General features: G+C 46.3%; 1 protein-coding gene across 1 annotated transcript; it reads left to right on the forward strand.

Annotated features, from left to right (window-relative positions):
- Positions 1-1,141: 1,141 nt before the first annotated feature.
- On the forward strand, positions 1,142-9,456 carry LOC311156325 (scavenger receptor cysteine-rich domain-containing protein DMBT1-like; the record flags this gene model as incomplete). The annotated part of the gene is made up of 9 exons (XM_084210174.1): positions 1,142-1,508; positions 3,018-3,171; positions 4,742-4,956; positions 5,779-5,811; positions 6,226-6,376; positions 6,715-6,926; positions 7,191-7,363; positions 8,010-8,398; positions 9,171-9,456. The coding sequence occupies 9 exons, from the start codon at positions 1,142-1,144 to the stop codon at positions 9,454-9,456; spliced, it is 1,980 nt and encodes a 659-aa protein (XP_084066300.1).
- Positions 9,457-12,199: the final 2,743 nt, after the last annotated feature.

Below are 12,199 nucleotides of genomic sequence, written 5' to 3' on the forward strand. Positions count from 1 at the left end.
GCCTTTTAAATCCCCTGAGGGATGGTGACTCCACCAGTGCCCTGGGCAGCCTGTTCTTTCCAGGAAGAGATTTCCCCTTATGTCCAGTCTGACTTGAGGCTATGTCCTGTTATGGGAGAAGGGATTGACCCCACCTGGCTGCCACCTCCTCTCATTGTTGCTGTAGGGAGCAATAAGGGCCCCCCGAGCCTTTTTGACTCCAGACTGAGCCTCCCCAAGTCCCTTGAATGGATCCCCACAGATTTGTGAATACCCAAGTGGTGTTCAGGCTTCCCCCTGGATTTTGGGGCATTCATGCTGCTCCCTGTCCCTGTCTTCAGCTCAGGGGCTGGGGGACCTGAGAAAACTGGTCCCACTCAAGGCACTCTCTGGGCCACTTGCAGGTTCTGGTGGGCTCTCAAAGAGGGTTGATGGTTGATGGAAGAAAACACTGCTGAGATTGACTAAAATAGGCAGAAACCTCCTGGGTCTCAAGTCTGTTGGCTGCATATTGCTGGAGACTGAAGCAGGGTTTGAGGAAGTTTCATGTTAAATTTCCCTTTTTGACCTTCACATGTGCTAACTTATTTTTTTCTTCTCTAGTAACAACAACAAGACCCGCAACAACTACTGAGCCCACGACTAGTAAGTAGAATTTATCAGATTGTTACTTTATATAATAGTGATAGATTTATGGTTTTGTCACAGAATTTATGGTTGGGAAGAAATGAGCATGATTAAAAAGCTCATGTTCTCTTTAGAGTGGGGATGGGGATGTACATGAAAAGCAAATTATCTGGGATGGAGGGAATTTGGGGATGGCTTTGCCCTCCAGCAACCAGCCTCCTTGCTAGAATGAAAAAGATCTTCTGTCACTTGTGCCCTTCAGTGGGATCTTGACTCACTAGAGGAAGGGTAGAAAGCACTCACAACTTCCAAAGAATTTGTTCTAATTCTCTTGCTCTCTGTTTGTTGTTTTTTTTTCTCTTCTTGTTCTCCTCCACAGTTCCAATCATAGTTGATGGTGAGTCTGTCTGCCATGGTTCTTGTCACAGCCCTGGGCACAGGGATGCGCCGTGCCTGCCCCAGCTGCCCCAACCTCCCCATCCCACAGTGTGGGAGCTGAGAATTGCCCTGGGCTGTGCTGCAGGTGGATGCAGCCATGCCCAGAGAGGCTGTGGGATGTCAGCACCAGTGGCCTGACCAGGGTTTGTGTCTCTTAGAGATCTACCTGAGGCTCGGCGGCGGCCCCGACGGGTGCGCAGGCAATGTGGAGATCTACTTCTTTGGAGGCTGGGAGAGGGTGTGTGGCCACCTGTGGGACATGCAGGACGCCCAGGTGGTGTGCAGGCAGCTGGGCTGTGGCTTCCCTCAGACGATCATGTACCCCTTCCCTCCGAGCAACTCCTACTCCTCCTACATGTTTACTGAGGTGAACTGCACGGGCAGGGAGAGCCTCCTGTGGCACTGCCCCTACAAATACCAGCACACTGACTGCCACCGTGGACCTGCTTCTGTCGTGTGCTCAGGTGGGTGGCTGCGTTTTGGGGCCATTTTCCTGCAGGGAATCTGTCTGGGTTGAGGTGGGGTGGAGGATGCCCAGCCCTTGCTCCGTGCTCAGCAGGGCTGCAGCAGGTCGTGGGTCCACGTGCCTGATGCAGAGGGGGGTGTTTCAGAGGGAGATTCAATCTCATGTTTGCAGACTGTAGCTGGGAAGTCTGGGGTTTGGGCATCACTCCTGCACAGAGCAGGGTGTGAGGAGAGGGATGGTTTTTAGTCAGGCCTTCCTCCCCGTGGGTCCCTCCATAATTTTCCATGAAATTAAATACACGGTCCTGGGGGAGCCAAGCAGTTCTAGTGCCTCACATCCTCTGATCTTCTCCTTCCAGACTCAGGAATAACAGTGACTCCAGCAACAGGTAACCACAGATTTCTCTTCACATATGGGTTTTCCATGGGGTTTTCTTTCTCTGGGATGCTCTGTGTAGGCTGCACTTGCAGACCCTGGCTGATGTCCCTAACATAAAGGGAGATGTGGGATTGCTTGGGATCATTTGGGACTGAGCAGCCACTTCTCCTGTGGGAGAGGTTTGGTGCTGGTCTTCGTGGTGCTGCAGTGGGGATGCCCTTGAGCCAGGGCTGGTGCAGTGGGCACTGCAGCCACCTCGGTCCCTCCACACTGCACTGCTGGCTGTGGGCTCTGGCTTTCACTGGGGTTCAGCGGGGTTCCCACTGGAGAGGAGGGACTCCCAGCAGGATGATCCCCTTAGGCAAAGCCCTGCTTGCTCACCTGCTGCTCTCTCCCTGCAGCACCATCTCTCTCCAGACTGAGGTCCACCAGGCCGTGGAATACAACAGGTATGTCCAGAGGAGCTGTGGGGTTGGTCTGGCTTCTGCCCCCCATTATACAGAACCACAGGATGATGGGGTAGGAAGGGATCTCTGGAGTGCATCTGGTCCTGCCCCCTGGCTAGAAGCAGGATCAGCCAGAGCTGGCTTCTCAAGACCAGAGGGCACCTGGCTATTTGCCACCTCTGTGGGCAGCCTGTGTCTGTGCTCAGTCACCCTGGCAGAGAAATAGTGTCTCCTGATGTTCAGAGGAAATCCCCTGTGTTTGAGTTTGTGTCCATGTCCCTTGAGGGGCACCCCTGGCAGGAGCCTGGCTTCTGGAGAGGGTTGACTCCCAGCAGGTTGTATCTCTTAGGAAAAAGCTGGGGGTGAACGCTGCTGATCCCTCCCTGCAGCACCGGCTGCCTCCAGCTCAGCTTCCCCTCTGTCACTGAGCACATTTAGGCCCAGAGGAGTTGAGGGGTCTGATCCTCTCCTTCCCCAGGTGTCCCACTGGACAGCCAACCCCATGGGTTACTGTGTGAGCTGGGCTGGGGGGATGCAGGGGTGGTGTTTTGGGGAGCCTGGCAGGGAGGGTCTCTGTGGGGCTGCGGCAGAGCCTCCTTGGCACAGCCATGCCCTTCTCTGATGGATTCTGGCCACGGGATAAGATCTCTCTGCCCTTGCCCAGGCTCTGCTCTTTTCCTCAGGGAACTTCTCCTGTGGTGGCTTACTGCAGGGATTGTCTGGAACCCTCCAGAGCCCGGGATACCCCAGCTCCTACCCCGACAACTCCTACTGCGTGTGGCACATCCGGCTGCGGGACCCGGCCCGCAGGATCCAGCTCCAGTTTACAGACGTGGAGTGAGTCCTGCCAGCTCTGGGGTGGCATTGTCCCCACGGTGGGACCTTGGCACTGGGGTGAGGTGGGAATGGGGCTGCTGGGCCCTGCAGCTGTGCTCAGACAGATCCTCCTCTTATAGTAGAAGCAGGCAATCCCCCAGCCAGGGAATAATGTGCTGTCGCTCCATGATTCAGAATGCTGAACAAATTGCTTTATTAAAACTGAACTATATTGCACTAATACTGTATAGTAACTCTACTAAAGAGATACTGTACTAAAGAAAAACCCGTGACTGTCTGAGACAGCCAGGACACAGCTTTGAGAGGTTTGAGTGTTTTGAGTGACTGGTGAATCACTCAAAACAACTTTCACCCGTGTCCAACAACCAAACCACTTTGGGTAAACAGTCTCCATAACACATTCCACATGTGCAAAAACAGGAGCAGTAAAATAGACATAAGAATTGTTTTCTCTTCCTCTCTGAGGTTCTCACTGTCTTCCCCAGGAAAAATCCTTGGGGATTTTGCGCCTGCTGATGTCGCTGCAGGGTGCGACACGGCTCGAAGCACCAAGACTCCATCAGAAGGGTGTCTGAGAGAGATTTATTATAGCAACATGTTGCTCTTATAGTTTTTCAAGATATTTACATTCACTTAACAGACACATTCACTCCCCATTGGTCATAAGAAAGAAACAAAGTTCTCAACAGGTGAACAAGGAGCTGTCTCATTCTGTGAGCCAGCTGAAGTCCGTATCTTTTAACTTTCTCTCCTTCATCACCTTGTCATGGTGACTCTTGGGATCTCTAGCTGGTCACAGTCACCCCGAGATGTGTTAGAAAGTCTCTTTTCCCAGCCTGGCAGTCGAAGAGGGAGTCAGAACTCTTCAGTTCTCGTTCTCAAGGTTGTTTATTGTTTCTTATCTATAAAATTCTTTCTCCTGTCCAGCCGAGGTCTGCTCAGCAAGACAGTCCAAGGCACTCTGCCTGCCCCAGGGGCAGTGTTATCTTTTTATACTAAAAACTACGTGTACAATATTTACAATTACTTTCCAACTGCTATCACCTATGTTGGACAGTGAGCGTCTACTCTAAACCAATCTAAAAGTGCCACCATCACAGCAGCAGATGGAGGCCAAGAAGAAGAAGAAGGAGAAAGGCAGGACATGTGTAGATTCTTCCATCTTGTCCCCTGAACTCCCGTTCTAAAACCCCCAAAAATCTATTTTTCACCCCATGATAAGTTCACTATCATTCTACTTAAACTGTCATGGCTTGTAATCCTTGTATCCTTATATCCTTGTAATATAAGGTTGGTAATTGTTTTTTCCAAGGGCTAAATGAAAGGCACAGGGGTCTTGGGCTGTGTGCCAAGGTCTCTGAGCCCCCTGGGCAGGGGCTCGAGCCCTCCAGGGCAGCCAGAGGAATTTCCTGGGCTCTGACAGGTGACAACCTTGGTGTGTTCCTCGAGAGGGACACAAGGCTTTCCTTATCTCCAGGAAGCCTTCGCTGGCTCCCAAGAGCAGCACAAGATATCTTTCCTACGTGCTGCTCTCTGTGAGGAGAGCTGAGACCCCCTGTCCCCCCTGCAGGCTGGAGGGCAGCAGCTGCTCCTACGATGCCATCGAGGTGTTTGACGGGGGCTCCCCCCAGAGCGGGCTCCTGGGCCGCGTTTGCCGGAACGACCACCGCGTCTTCAACTCCTCCGGGAGCCAGCTCACCGTCCTGTTCCGCAGCGACGGCAGCGTCACCAGGAGGGGCTTCCACGCCTACTACTCCTCATTTCTTGCCTTCAGTACCACCCTGGGTAAGACTGGAGCTGCCCTTTACTCCTCGCCAGGGCAGGAGCTCAAGCTCAATCACAAAGAGCTTCTGGCGGCTCTCAACGCCTTGAGGGCATCCAGACACTCTAGTCCCACTCAGAGGCATCCTGGCTCGAGTGTGTTTTTCAGGAGAGGATGGCTGTGAAGCTGCTGCCAGACACTGTTTCTTTGCCTGGTGGGCAGGAATGGGGCTCCCTCCACCTCCCCCAGTGCTGCCACTGAGTTATCATCAATTTTCCTCCTCGGTGCTGTAGGCAGAGGAGCTGCTCAGCCCTGGCACACTCATTGCTGTAGAGGCCAAAGACTGCTTGTTGTTTTCCAAAATAAGGGAGCTGATGTGCTCAGCCACAGTGCAGAGAACTCCTTTTGGCAGCTGAGGAACTGTGGAGCAGCAGGGTTGGCTGCTGCTCTGTCAGCAGTGCCTTCCTCTGAATGGCAGCAGCACCATCTTCTTCACCGTCCCCTCCTCCCAGTTTGGTGTCACCAGCAAACATGCTGAGGGTCCACTCTGTCCCACCCTGCTGACCCTTAACAAAGGAGATTAAGGTCCTGCTGATGGGAGCTGTTGCACATGCAGAACACCAGCTGCAGCCTGGGCTGGTGGGTGGAGAGGGAGGGCTTGGAGCACACAGGGACCTGCCATGTGTGCAGGTAGTGATTGTGGGGCTGGTGTTGTGGGTCAGTGTCTCTTCAGGAGCCCTTCAGACCTCTCAGGAGGTCCTTCAGACCTCCAGAGGGCTGTTTCTCTTAGGCAAAATGCTGAGTGTATTTTGTATTTTTTACCACTTGCTGCTCTCTCCCTACAGCTCCCGATACTTCTACTCTGTCACCAACCCCAGGTAGGTTTGGAGGACTTGGGTAAGTTTATGAATTGGATATTTATTAACTTTTTTCTTTTAAAACAAAATTAGTTAATTTTTTTTCCTCCTCCCTTTGGTCATTAGCAATTTTAATAGGGGGTTCCTCTTTCAAGGAACAGTTTATCTCCACAATTCCAGCCTCAAAACTGTCCAGTGCTGTGGAAAATTGTGTCCTGCTAGTGCAGGCACTGCAGATCATCATTATAAAATCTATTCAGTGTGGTTAGCATCTCCTAACCTGCATTCAGATGTATATGAACCTAATGGAGAGGCTACTGCAGCTGATAGAAGTCACTATCTCTATGTTTAGGCATAAACTTCACACAGATGTACTCCAAACGCAACCCTAAAGGTGCCTACATATCTTTTTTCTTCTTGTATTATTCTCTGCAGAAGATTATTCTTGTGGTGGCTTTCTCTCCTCTTCATCTGGTACCTTACAGAGCCCATTTTACCCCAGAAATTATCCAAACAATGCTGACTGTGTGTGGGAAATACAAGTAGAAAGCAACTTCCGTGTCACACTTGTATTTACAGATATTCAGTAAGTAAGAATTTATTACTTGGGAAGATGAACATATGGGACTGACAACTAGGACTTACTAAGTAAAAGCCAACTAGATTTCAAGGATCTTTATCAAAGCTTTTAGTATATCTGGAGAGGGAAAATTTTTGCTTATTTAGTCAAAAACGTGGCTGGCATTTACTGAGACAGAAATTGGAAGCTGTAGTTTCTGTTCCAAAGATTTGACAGCCGTATCAATCAAATGTATTCTTCTGCTATAAAGAGCTAATCTGACTAAAAACCCAAACCAACAAGCGAACAAAAACCAAAGAGCATAAAAACTAAGCATAAAAATAAACAGTTACATTGCCCCCCAGGATGGAAGGTGGCAGATGCCTCTCTGACTACGTGGAGATCTACGATGGGCCCCCGCAGACCTCTCCTGTCCTCGGGAAGATTTGTTCGGGTTATTACCCCACCTACACATCGTCCTCCAACCTGCTGAGCGTCCGCTTTCACAGCGACTCCCGGCACACCTACCGAGGGTTTCAGGCCAACTATCACTCCACTCCTGCTGATGACAGCACCAGTAAGTTCATCTTTAAAGCAGAAACACGCTTTTCAATTATTTTCTAGTTCGCTGGTTGTTAATCTCGTTAGTGTCTTAAATTGGATTTTTAAAATTTAAGTTCTGTAGCATCTTCGTGGAGATTCAAGTCCATGGTTTGGATTCTGAATTCCTTCTGCCATATCAGCTGCTTGTGCAAAAGATAGTGTTTATTTAATCCACTGCTTACAACCTTTTTTGGTCACTTCCCTGAGCTTGCAACGCATTTTCTTTGCCATCCACTAGCACTGCTGTGTTTGCCAGACTACATGCACGTGGTTGTGAGCAGATACTTCCTTCAGTCCCATGGCTACTCTGCTTGGAACCTCACCCTGAATGACCCCTTCTGCACACCCAACATCACATCAAACTCTGTGTCATTTGACATTCCATACACTCGCTGTGGCACTGTCAGAGAGGTAAGACCGAACGTTTCAACAGAGTGGGCAAAAAGAGGAGGATATAAAAATTAGAACAGGAGAATTTGCTTTGAAAAGCAGCACAGATTGAAAGCTCCCTGGGACCTGCAGAGACTGGAAGTGTCCTGGTGATTATGGGTTGTCTCCCTCTCTGCTGAAGGATGAGGTTTATTTGCACTTGCATTTCCTGCCTCTGCTAGCAGAGCATTCCCTTACAGCCTGTTACCCATCTCCAAAGGAATAAGCTGTGGAAGGATACAAATACTTGGCATTTTCAAGGTCCCAGGCTGAGTGTGATAGCCACAAAGGCTTCAAAGCTTTCACTAAACATGGCTAAAGATGTTGTAGCCAGATTTCAGTTTAAATAATGTGCTGGACCTGAACCTTCACATTAATGTTGTACAGGTTGTGTTTAATTCTGTTATGTCTGCATTTATTGTGAGTAGTTTTCTAGGTCAAAATTGTGGGCACTGAATATCACATGAAGATTACAGATTCTTATCTTGAGAACAGAAATTACTAGATTCGGACTTTCTGGGAAATAATGTTTTACAGTGCACATTGCTGTAAGGATACATCAAAGTTCAGAATGTACAGTAGTGTACCTGAATATATGAATTAATTTTATATTTTATGTGCCAAACAGGGAAACAACAACACAATCAGCTATTCCAACACTATTAGAGGGTCCTCTTCTGGTACATTAATCACAAGAAATAGGAATCTTCTCTTGCATGTCAACTGCAAGATGCTCCAGAACACGTGGGCAAAAACGATGTACGTCGCGGACGACAACTTTGAAGTCAACGAAACTCAGTATGAGAGATACGATGTAAACCTCACGTTTTATGACTCCTCAAGTTTCTCAAGGCCAGTGTATGAATCACCCTACCGTGTTGGCATCAACCAGAATTTGTTCCTGGAAGCTTCCCTGCACAGCTCTGACCCATCCCTGGAGTTATTCCTGGACACTTGTGTGGCATCTCCCACTCGCCACAATTTTACAACAAAGTCCTATCCTATAATCAAGAATGGGTGAGTTCTTATGAATTGCAATGACAGATAAAACTGCCTTCAAACTCCTGTATCTCTTATTAATTTTTATTTTTTAATTTAATTGAATAGTGTGAATGTAATACATGACAGTGACAACTTCTAATTAATTAATGGACTAGAGCATTCAGGGTTTACTGGGAAAAGGGAGATGGATTGACCCCAAATACAACACAGACACCACAGCTTAAAATAATAAGTAGACTAAATGGCTATGGCCAGTTCATGATGAATTATTTTATTTTATTTTATTTTATTTTATTTTATTTTATTTTATTTTATTTTATTTTATTTTATTTTATTTTATTTTATTTTATTTTATTTTATTTTATTTATTTATTTTAATTTAATTTTATTTTATTTTATGTTATTTTATGTTATTTTAATTTAATTTAATTTAATTTTATTTTATGTTATTTTATGTTATTTTATGTTATTTTATGTTATTTTATGTTATTTTATGTTATTTTATGTTATTTTTTAAATTTTATTTTTATGATTTAGGTAATAGTGAAATACCTCAGATAAGGTTAATTTACCTTCACAGAATCATACAAACTCCAGGTATCAGACACACAACAGGCTGAGGAAAGGCGATGTGGTTCAATTCTGCCAAAAAAAGGCATTTTGGTTTTCCGACTTGCAGCTTTCTGAACTGTTTCATTATGCTTAAAAATCACTTCTCATGTCTTGTGTTTTCTTGCATGTAAATGCAGTGTGTATTCATGAGAGGGGTTTTTCTGTTTCTTTTTAGGTGTGCCAAAGATCCCACCTATGCTACATATTACTCGCCCCTCAGACACACCCTCCGCTTCAAATTCAATGCCTTCCAGTTCATTCAGAGCAACCCAGAGGTGTACCTGCAGTGTGAGCTGGTGGTGTGCAGGGCCTACGACTATTCCTCCAGATGCCAGCAAGGCTGCCTCCAAAGGTCCAAGAGAGAGGCAAGCTCTGACCTAGAGAGTGTGATTGTTGTTGCTGGCCCAATACAGCTTTGGGAACCTGGTTCTGAGATGATGGATGAACCTGGGTCTCAGTAAAGCTGTCTCCTTTGACAGAGAGCATCTTTAAATGCCAATTGAATTCTGGAAGAAACCACGCTGCTAGATTAAATAAATAGAATAAATATTAGGAATGTGCTCACTGACTCATGCCTGTTAATCCCACTTCACATCAGTCATCCCCATATAACAAAAATGCTACCTCAGCAGTTCTATGGGGAGTGAAATTTGTGATCTTTAAGCTTTTTGTTTGTTATTTGCTTTCTCAGTGGTAAAACTGGAATGTTGAAATTGCAGTTTAGGTTCTATAAACAAGTTCTATTAATATACAGATACCTGTGTCTGGACGTATTAGAGTAACATTTTCTGGCATTTTTTAATGTTTGGGACATAACCCGATGAGGGATAAAGCATGTCCAGCTCTTTTCATCTCTCCCAGAGCTGAATTCATTTGTCATCCAGGAAAACATGAATTCAGCTGCTGTTCCATCTGATGATTCCTGTGCATAATTTAATTTTTGCATTCAACCCCTGGCGGTTCATAGAATCACAGAATATGGAAGGGACCCACAGGATGATCCAGTGCAGCTCCTGTCCCTGCCCAGGCACCCCAACAACCCCACCCTGGCAGTGCTGCCCAAACTTTGGAGCTCTGGCAGCCTCAGGGCTGTGCCCATTCCCTGGGGAGCCTGGGCAGTGCCAGCACCTCTGGGGAGGATCCTTTCCTGAAATCCAGCCTGAACCCCCCTGACATAACTTCAGGCCATGCCCTTGACCAGAGTTGGTGCTGTCCCTCACTTCCCCTCACAAGGAAGCTGCAGACCATGATGAGGGCTCCCCTCAGTCACTGCTCTCACTCTGGATGAGTTTCTATTGAAGCAGAAAATGAAGAAAGTGATTCCATACCAGATTATGTAAACCTTGCTAAACACCCGGTCACGTTATCTGAGTAGTTTGGTGGATTGAGCAATTTCCTTGTGCTGAGTAATTTCATTGATGATTCAAGATTAAAATCCAAGCCTGACTGGCTTTCCTTGGTGGAGGCTCACTTCATGAAAAGAGGTGGGCTTGACCTTACTCAACCCTGGAGGAAGCCAAAAGACCAGGGAAAGTTGAACCCTCAGATTGATTGCCACCTTGCAATATTAGGCTCTCTTATTTAATCACAGCACATGAACCATAAAATCTGTCTTCTCAAGAGGGATATCTTGGTTCTGCCAGTGAAAAATACAGCCAGATCTGCTGGGAGATCAGCACAGCCCAACACCCCATGCCTGTAACACCTAATCCTGAGTGCCATCATGTGGCTTGTACAAGGGAGCCAGCACTGCTGTGGCACCTCACATCCTGGGTTCAGTTTTGGGCCCCTCACTGCAAAACGCCATTGAGGTGCTGGAGTGTGTCCAGAGAAGGGCAAAGGAGCTGGGAAAGGGTCTGGACCACATAAGGAGTGGAAATGTGTTCAAAATATCCCAAGGGAAAAAAGCTTAGATCAGACTTTAGTGCCTTTCATTTATCATGTGCCACTGTGATGGAGTAATTGCACCACAGCCAGAAGAAATTCTTCAGTGGAAGACTCCTGGAGGGGAAGAGGGCTGGGAGATAACATGGACTGAACTGGATGGAAGTTTAATGACACACAAGGGTTTAATATTTGTGACTGAAGCCAATGGAGTAGCCAATGGTTTCTGATGACCTTCTGTTATCATGCAACCACAACCTACAAAATTGCAGCAAAACCCCACATGTCTCTATAATTTGCCCCTCTGTTAAATACTGGTGAATGAATAGGAAATATATCAGTGTGCTCAAAGAGGTATTTGCACTGTCATATTTGCATTAAGGCCTGAAGTTCTCCTCACCATTCCTTGGCTATGTATAATAAGTCTCCAGTTCTATATAAAATCTTAAGTTTAGGGCAAATGGTGTAGTCATTAAAGTGCTCTTAGTAAATGCAAGTGATGATTATTAATAAGTGGCATCTACTCTCATATTTTCTTTTTTTAACCATGCTTCCCTGAAGTGCTCCACCAAATCTTGTTTGAAAAGGGTTGTACTAACATTTCTTTCTGGTCACTCCAGTAAAAGCCTACATTATTATTATTCTTAGCTCAAGTTCTTGGTTCAAAATGACCAATCTTGCTACACTGTGGGGTGGCAGCTACAAAGAGAACAATGGAATAAGTCAATGGCTATTTTGTCTCTTTCTTTTTGAAGGGATGACTCACCCATTCTTATCAAGGACAGAGTAGATTCATTGTGTTGTTTTATTCACATGGACCAGGGAGCACCAAAGCCAGAGCTGCAGCACAGTGAAATCCTCAAGAAAAGCATGTAGCTCAGGGATGAGGATAGGACAGCAAGAGATGAGATGTATGAAATTCTAACTTGCAAACACAATGCAAAATCGTTTTAGAGTACTTTGAACATTTCTGTGGATCTGATCTGTTCTGGGGCCATAATTGTTGAGCTTGAAGTCAGTCTGATATATCTGAATATCAATGAAAGCCATAAAAATATATTTTATATATATTATAAATATATACATAAAAGTTTTCCAAGTAAATACAGTTTATTATTTTAAAATGAGATATATAAAAAATTTTAAGATGTCTCCACCACCTTTTCCCCTTTTGTTCTTTCCATTGTATTTAGATAAATAGACCAATACAAAATTCATCTTCTCTAACCAAGAGATGTCTGCTGAACTGCCTGGCTTAGGCAAGTAAGTCTTGCCAGCTCATTCCAGCAGGCTGTGAGCCCTTGGGCAGCCAGAGCCTGC

This window comes from Fringilla coelebs (assembly GCF_963513975.1).
Source record: "Fringilla coelebs genome assembly, chromosome: 8".
NCBI classification, from domain to species: Eukaryota; Metazoa; Chordata; class Aves; order Passeriformes; family Fringillidae; genus Fringilla; species Fringilla coelebs.